Here is a 9,106-nt window from a genome sequence, read left to right on the forward strand (position 1 = left end):
CTGTTATTAGCCACATTTCATATGGTACTTCCGGTAAAATACGGACGTGGATGGTAGATGCGTAGACCGGTGCTGTCAAAGGAAAAATGCTGGCCGATTGCCTTTTAATCGTTTTCATATCTCTGTGTACAGCATCTCTAGGAGAGGGTAATTTCATTTTACTTAAATTTCCGATTCACTGCTCGAGAAGGGCACAATGATTCACCATGAGCGAAAGAAAGAATGAATGACCAAAGCCGAGGGGCTCATGCCTAGTCATGGATTAGATATTATTAGGGCTAAAATCTTAAATATTTATCAAAAGTACAGAAATATCGGAAGATTGCAGCGTTTTTGGTTACTTAAGCAGGCAATGATATGGTAAAACTCGTGTTTACTTGTCAAAAACAAGTGAATTGGCAACACTAACCCAACCCCCCCCCCCCCCACACACACACACTCACACTTCCACTCTTACACGTACTTAACTCATTCAAATGGTAATTCCCGATAAAACCATGCTTGGTACCGTTCCTATCCATGCTTATTTTTTGTTCAGTTAGATTACCACAGATTACACAATGCTTTCGCATCAGTGGATGAGACATTATTTAAATTACAATAACATAATTTGTTTTTGAAATAACATAAACATAACCCACACCTTTCTCATTATTAAGGAGGGAAAGATGTTTTTATTTATTTTAGATATGGAGCATTAGTTTGATCCTGGTTCCCTATATCCAAGAGACAACGTTATTGTTGTAACTCCTGCCCAAATGTTTAGCAATCAGAAAAAACATCAATAAATTTGGCGATAAATAGATGGTATATGCATTTTAGTTGACATGCACAGAAAATCTATTTTTGATTATACTTAAGATTACGCAATATTTATGAACATATGCAATATTTTGTCAATATACAACATATGTAGTTTCAATTGTAGATAATCTACTTACAGCAATCTTGATCAATATTAGTATCATTTTACATTATTTCTTGATTCAAATTAGGGTTAGATATAACATTTTCTCAAATAATGGTTTCTCTCCTCTATTTTTCTCTATGCTGCAAATTTATAAATATTATGAAAAAAAAAACTTGTTAGTTATATCCAGTTTAAGCCACAGATTGTATCACTTAAAACAAAGACAAACGCCTAAATAATTTCGGTTTCATAATTTCTTGTTCACATCACGTGAATTTCCGTAAGAAATTTTTTTAAACAATCCTGGGTACATATTTTGAAGGAGTAAAAAAGATTTTCAAAAAACAATTATTGATGTTCTCATCTTTTTTTTAAGATATTATTTTTTTTAAATTATCAACTTCCATTTATACTGAAATAAATACAGCTGTACATATATTATCAATGTTTATAATATTAATAAAGGTAGAATTCAATCACAACATACCCAAGCGTCACCAATTAGTGGGGAATTTATAATGTGATTGAATTCTACCTTTATTAATCTTGATATTTTACTTCATCGCCCTGCATACCTCTTGGTATCCACACCCAATGTGCAGCACCCCACTGATCAACCCTCACACCTGGAACTGACGTTGGCTCTATTTTTAGTTGTTTATAATATTGTATTAAACACACGCTATCAAAGAATACATTTTAGATATAGTAGATCGAACTGTGTTTGTCATGACATTTCTGTTCTTGATACCCTATATTTTTTATATATCTATAATATGCAGAACATTTCATTATCCTAAAACATAATGACCTCTATTGTCAGCCAATTGAATCTCCGTCGCATTTTACAAAAGAAAATACATTTAGTGTTGTTAGTATGTCTTGTGGTTTCTTAAAATTGTGAATTGATGAAACATATATTGCAGTCAAAGGCCGAACAAGAGGAAATTGTTTTTAAAATTATCTGTTTAAGGATTGACATGGCTGCTGGTGTACAGAACAGACAAATACAAGAAGCTCAAGGCAGAGGTGGAGAAGCAAAGCAAGAAATGTAATTATTAGGAAGTTTCTGTAATTGTTTTTAGTGGTATGTAAATATCATGATATCCATCAGTTACCTTTCATGTGGAGGACTGGAATGATTGAAAGTTGTCTCTTCATTGGAGCACTTTCTCTGAAATTCAGTTCAAGTATTTACATTTTACTGATTTGGATTTTGTATACTTAATATTGCCTATGAAAATTTTGCCAATATTCACCTTTGTTTTGCAATATTGCACCACTTTATTGCAATATTTTGTCATGTTGGGAAATACAGGTTTATACATATATCGAGAAGACAGTTTTAACCTTACACTTCTTTTATTCAAAATACCACAATTTTTTTAGCTCACATGGCTCTTTCTTTAAAATACGACTCCTTCTGTAAGAATAAATGGATGTTGTCCAAATTTGGTCTGAAGTATTCTAAGGTGAAGGGGAACTATTAGGGTTCATCTCAGCCTTCTAGGACTGGAGGAATGGGCCCAATTGGGGGAATGTAAGTGCTTAAAAGTTCTTCTTCCATACAAGGATATTAACCAAGTTTGGTCAGAAGCAATTTTTATGAATAGTAAATCTGATATAAATGGTTGAATAGCTAAATTAGTCAGGTGAGCGATGCAAGCTCCTTGGGCCCCTTGTTTTCTTACATTTTATTTGCTTTCATTTACTACTCGGCCATCTTGCTACCAAGTCACTCGGGAAAATCAGTTTTATTTATTCCCAGCTCAGCATTTGCTCAAACTTTTGAATTAAAGAAATGTCTGCAAAGCCACATGTGCATGTAATGCAACATTTGTTTTTCAGTGGAAAAGAAAAAGGAAGTTGGTGAGGCAACAGATCGTAGTCAAAAGAAAAAATTAGGTAGGTACCAGCTTCCAAATATCAAATGTTAAGTTTTGTAGAGAGCAGCTATATTTACCATGTTTCATACATTTAGATATTGCTTAAACTACTGTACTAAAGCTACCTGTTTTTTTAATGCTTCATATAATTTTTTCCTGTGATGAAACCATATCCCTCCTTGTTATCATGGTTCATGTATTGACATTATGAATATAACAGGCTACTGAATAATATCAAGTAAATTGTTAGATTATTTTAATAATGCTTATTACACAATCTACCTGTTGTCTAGTGAATTTGCCCTTGTTAAATTTTGTGCATACATCAATAGTGTAATATACCCTGGATCTTTTTTCATTGGCTGTGCCAGTCAGAAATTGATTATTAGGTTATAATATGGACATCATTAACTGAAAATGGTGCTACAAAATGGCTGCCATCATTTGAAGCTTACTTTGAAACCTGTCATAATTTACCTTTTCTGAATCATATGATTAAATGTCCCTAGGATTTGTTATCATTTCACATGAAATTTTATGAAATTTGTCTCATCATTATTATTTTTGGCCAAGGCTTGTCTAATAAAAAAAGTTGAAGGCTTGTATCATAAAATTTTCACATAAATGAGTCATATTACATGCTTCCAATGCACCTATGTTGTCTTCCTGTTTTTACAGAGAGGCAAGAAGAAAAGCTGAAAAACAACAACAGAGATTTATCATTTGTAAGTTGTTTTTATTTGTATGGTGATGCTAACTGTACGTACCAGAATATTTCATTCCTTGTTCTATGCATAGTTAAGGAAATATTTCACTATTTCACCTTGGACTAGCTGATATAGACTTTAAATTGGTAAACTGTTTACAAAGGTAAGTTGTCCTCTACAGAGTAGCAGGTAGCTACCTCACTGAACAGCATACAGAAGGAGCACTCCATACTATCTTCAACAACTGAAGTAAAAACACAATCCTTACAGCACAGGAAAGTTGGTGATCTCTTTTTCCTCTGAGGTTTCCTAGTTTGATGCTCTACACACTAAGCTTCACAGACCTTTAATTGTATGTTGATAATTTCTTTGATCTTGTGTTAATTTTGTGTGGTATTTGTTGTTAATCCTGGAGTAAAATTTATGGGACACTCTTTTTAACTGATCTAATACAAGAAAAATTATCAGGATTTTGAATCATAAGACTTCAAAAAGGGAGATAAGTCATACTTTTTTCTTTTGACAAATAGTGCTGGTAACTTGATGATAAAGAACAGAATTTCATAGGTTGTAATACCTCATTTCTGACTCTTGTCAAGTAAGTCTAGAAACTCTTAACTTAAGTTTTTGCTTTTGCAATTTAATAAATGTACCATTGCCACTATTTGAATGTGTCTGTTTACTCAAGTTGAAGACATGGGTAGAGGTTTTACTCAAATATGAAATTTTGCCTGGTTCACTGATACTTTCCCCATTTCGGTAGTCAAGTTAATATCTGAAAATAACGAGATATTTTTTATTTAGCTTTTTGGAATTCTATTCTTTACTTATTTATCTAAAAATTGAATATAATGATGAAACATATATATTTGTGAACTCAGCTACTGTTTTAGATTTAGACTGAAATAAAACTAAACAGGAATGGTCAATCCAAACATTTCTTATTAAATCTTATTACATGTAATGTGTATTTAGGAGCTGGTCTGAAAAACGATTTAGCAGCTATCGTAAGAGACGTAGATCTAATTATTTATGCTTAAAACCAATAGAAATGTTCAGTGTATTGTCCATATTAGTTCTTGATATTTTGGAGTGTATTTGAAATAGAAATCGAGATCAGATCAGAAATCATCAGCTAAACACTCCTGTTTTTGTGTCATAATGAATTAAGTGATGCACCAACTTATGACTTAATGATACATTAATAATCATACTAAAGACAGGTATACATTTTTGTTTCTCTGTATATTTCAGGTGAAAATGAAGTCCATGTTTGCGATAGGTTTTGCTTTCACAGCTTTACTTAGTATGTTCAATTCCATGTAAGTATGAATATAATGTTCTGTTATCTAGATGATATACCATATATTTATTCTTAAATAACCCTTACCTGGTGCATGTAATCAGGTGTTCCATGTCTATTGCTGTTCAACAGAATGACCAACAAATTACATATCATGTATTAAGTCTGACATTGAATCTATGTGTTTGCCTCCTGGGGTTACTGCAAAATAAATATGGTGAACGTTTGTAAACTTGTTGGTCTTACATAAATGCATGTATTTGGACCTTCTGTTAAATCTTACAAAAAACATACTTTTGCATAGAGTATATGGTTAAAGATGGACAAAGAAAAAGAGTGAATATATACCGGTTCCACCTTTCGGCTAGGTACTGTACAGCATATCCAAATTATGAACCAATACACATGTACATATAAAGTTCATGTGGTTTTGAAATACTGAGAAAGGTTTATTTTAGTGTCGTAACAATCATAGGGACATGTTTTGGTGAATAAGGACCTAACCTGATCTGTTTGTAAGTTATTAGACTTTTGAAGGGTTACATTAATATTCAGACCACTGTCTATGGTCTATCTTGTAAATCTTTATTCATTTAGACTATAAATTCTCAGGTCCCTGTGGTAACCCTGAACCATCTTTAAAATTCATGTTAGTGAATAAAACTACCTCCATCATTATGACATTCCATATAGTGCTAAATGTCAAAAGTAAAATCTAATCGACATAAAAGGTAAAATATATAGGGGCCAGTCCGGAAACCCATTTTAATTTGATTATTTCAGATTTCTAAAACCTGCTGTTATATCCTGAAGAATAAAAACATGGCATAAAGGACCTTGGATTAAGTGAAGTTAACCTTCTTTGTTCTTCAGCTATGCAGACAGTATATTAGAAATATCTTGGTAATGTTTTCATTCTCTTTGTATGACTTAGATTGACAGACTTTTTTGTTGCTTTGATTTAGATTTGATGGCAGAGTGGTGGCCAAGTTGCCATTTACACCAATCTCCTTGCTACAGGGGATATCTCACAGGAACCTTGGTGGGGACGACTACACTCATTGTTCATTCATTTTCCTCTACATCCTGTGTACCATGTCTGTAAGACAGGTAGGAATATTGGCAATAATGTCACTAATTCCCCCGATTGGTTGAATGTCCTCTGACTGGTTTTTTAGATTTAAGAGATTGATCAGAAATCAAGATTTTTTTCATTTGAAGTAGCATTATGTTTGAACTAAACTGAGATTTCCAAGCTGCACAGGCATTTAAGAAAGCTGTTTGTGAAGTTTGGGTTTGATTCATCTGAGGGAGCTTGAGTTATTGAGCAGAAACCAGTTCTTTTGATGGTGATGTGACTTTACCTTTTCACATCATAAAATAATCTAATACAAGTTGTGTTCATAGGGAAGTTCTGTTTGAAGTTTAATATCATTCCATACAAAGGAATTTGAGTTATTAGGTGGAAACCAAATTTCTATTGATAGTAACTGACAATGACCTTGACATGTGGTCTTTTGTACTCTAATGACCATCCAAAGCAAGCACTCCCTATAAGAAAGCAGTATCAGAAACAAGTTTGAGTTTGATCAGTTCACTAGAATTTGGTGTGTTGTTTGGTAATGGTGATTCAGACAAGTGACCATGAATGACCTTTGAATCCAAAAAGACAATCCGAAGCAAGCACTACACATGAGGAAGCAATATGTGAAGTTCAAGGTTGATGCTTCACTAAACATGCATAACTGTGGAGAAATGAGGACCAAAACCAATTTTCTGTTCACAGTTACAGTGATTTTGGTGTTTAACTTTTGTCATAGTCTGACCTGAAAAGCAATCCCAAGCAATCACTTCTGATAACAAAGCAGTTTTTGAAGATTGGGTTTAATTTATCCACTTGAACTTACTAACATTATTGTTTGAGAACAGATGGACGAACAGAACAAACAATGGACATCCAGCGGTATTTCAATATCATTCCTTTTTTATGTTTGATCAAGTAAAAATTGTATACATTACTTTGGAAGGTGTACAAAAAATTATAGCAAGGACCTCAAGATTGAAATGTAAATAATTATCAATGTCACCTATTTTTATATTATATGGCCGTAGTCAATGAAATAAGAGGCTTGTAAACCTATACAGTCTGACACTGACATGCAAATTGAAACAAAAAATTGAAACAAATCGAAACGCTTGGTCAGTGCAAGTCCCTGAACATTTCTACAACCAAAGATTTACCAACCTCATTTTTTGGGTCCCACTCTAGAAGCGACACAACTTCCATATACAATGTAAATAGGAAATGATTGCCTCCCCTTGTGATGTTTTAGATCAGATTTGGTTGAAGTACTCTATGGCATTAAGGCACCTATAGTCAACCTTATTTAAGAAATGATTGTCCTCCAACAAAGATATTTCCAACCAAATTCGGTTGAAGTAGTGATTTAAATCAAAATTTTACCTATGTTCCCTAAGGTTGAATCAACTTCATTAATTTAAAAAAGTTATTTTCAACAGTGGTTGAAATCTGCTCCCAGGTTTGAGTAGCATTTTAAGGAATAAAGTTTGAACAGCACACGAAGGTGGACAATACGCAAAACCAATAGCTAGGTCAACCACAACCTACAGGTCAGATGATCTAAAAATAGAGTTAGATTGGACTGATTAACTGATATCAATATCTAATTTAGACCATTTTTTACCATAAAACAATGCATCATTGTGATTACCTTGACCAGTATTGTCAGTGTTGTTTTGACTGAGTAAATATTTCATATGATATAGTTTTCTTCATATATCTCTGAAAGTACTATTTCATATTTTTCAGAACATCCAGAAGGTCCTTGGACTAGCTCCATCGCGTGCTGCCAGTAAGCAGGCAGGAGGGTTATTTGGTCCTCCTCCGCAACTCTCAAAGTGATGAAGATAATGTATATTCCATGTTATTTCTATTGGCAGACAAATCTCAAGACTTTCACTAGAATAGTGAATATATCTAAATCGTGAAATTTTATTTGTCCGATCCCTATATCAAGATATTATGCCATAAATCAACATTATTTAGTATATATATGTTCTATTAAATATTTGTTGGTTACTGTATGAATGATTACTGAATGAGATATGTGTTTGCATGTATTAACTGGACTGAATCTGAATAATATGTTTCTACTTTAATGACATATACAGGATACTGTAAACAATAGATTTGGTATGTACATTAATGTATAAGTGTGTTATTGAGGAGGATGGATAAAGAAATAAATTATATTGTATTGTCATTTTGTTGTTAGTTTTTGTATTTAATTCTGTACACATGATAGAATTACTAAATGCTCAAGTATTTCAATATTGCAAGTAACTGAAATACATGTGCACATGGTAGATATGACTCTTAAACATGTGCTGTCGTTGGAATGAAGGCCGACCTATTGTATTATTTCAAGTATTTGTCCAAATTTTACTAAATTTTATATTGTTTTCTAAATCATTACAATAACTTTAAATCGGGCAAAGTCAGTTAAAAACTTACTAACTTTTAGCAAATTCTTTGTCTGGCATCAGTTTGGAATCAACTCTTGGATCTGGACTAAACATGAAACCTACTGACTGTAATTTACAAATCTATATTACATGTAACAGTCTATGGTGACTTAGTGTGTAAATCCAGCTGATTTCTACTTGGAACAATTCATTTGATAATTTTGATAAAATCAGGAGAACTGGTTGAAGCACAAAAAATTTTCACTGTTGTATAACATTTCAATGTGCTACGGTACTTTGTTGATTTAAAAAGATAACGTATATAAATGTAAAGAATTAATTTCATTTATGGTATATAAACAATAACGATACATTTTTGTTTTATATATTTTGACATCTGGACTTATAGAAATTCTTGACACCATATGATGGTGGTTCCAAAAGTGTATCTAAACCAAGCAATATGGCTCCGATTAATCTCCCCTGAATATACTAACTTTTAATTAACAAACTGATCACACGAAAATTAGAAGAAAAGAGGCCTAAATATAAATCAATATTTGTTTCATGACCTTTTGTGTGATCCCTTCAAATACTTATTCATAGGATACAACAACTATCCTTTGATAAAACCATAACAAATACACCTCGATTCATGTCTTTTATAGGATTGCCACCTGAAGCTGTAAGTCACTGTAGCTCAAAGTAGAATTTTACAAAATTTTTCATCTGGTGTAAAAGCGATCAAATGAGAAGTTGTACAATGGGGTATCTAGGTCTTTTGTGAATTGTAGTCATTGCTAAATCATTATGA

At 32.7% G+C, this 9,106-nt stretch overlaps 1 protein-coding gene across 1 annotated transcript; it reads left to right on the top strand.

The window, feature by feature from the left end:
• The first annotated feature begins 47 nt into the window (after positions 1-47).
• LOC132548231 (calcium load-activated calcium channel-like) lies at positions 48-8,090 on the top strand. Its single transcript, XM_060212070.1, has 7 exons — positions 48-147; positions 1,884-1,961; positions 2,759-2,815; positions 3,475-3,521; positions 4,758-4,825; positions 5,772-5,916; positions 7,637-8,090. Exons 1-7 carry the CDS (start codon positions 87-89, stop codon positions 7,727-7,729), a joined length of 549 nt encoding a protein of 182 aa, XP_060068053.1. The 5' UTR covers positions 48-86; the 3' UTR covers positions 7,730-8,090.
• Positions 8,091-9,106: the final 1,016 nt, after the last annotated feature.

Source organism: Ylistrum balloti, unplaced genomic scaffold (genome assembly GCF_031769215.1).
Source record: "Ylistrum balloti isolate Yb309-2 unplaced genomic scaffold, AGI_CSIRO_Ybal_v1 Utg370006, whole genome shotgun sequence".
NCBI lineage: Eukaryota > Metazoa > Mollusca > Bivalvia > Pectinida > Pectinidae > Ylistrum > Ylistrum balloti.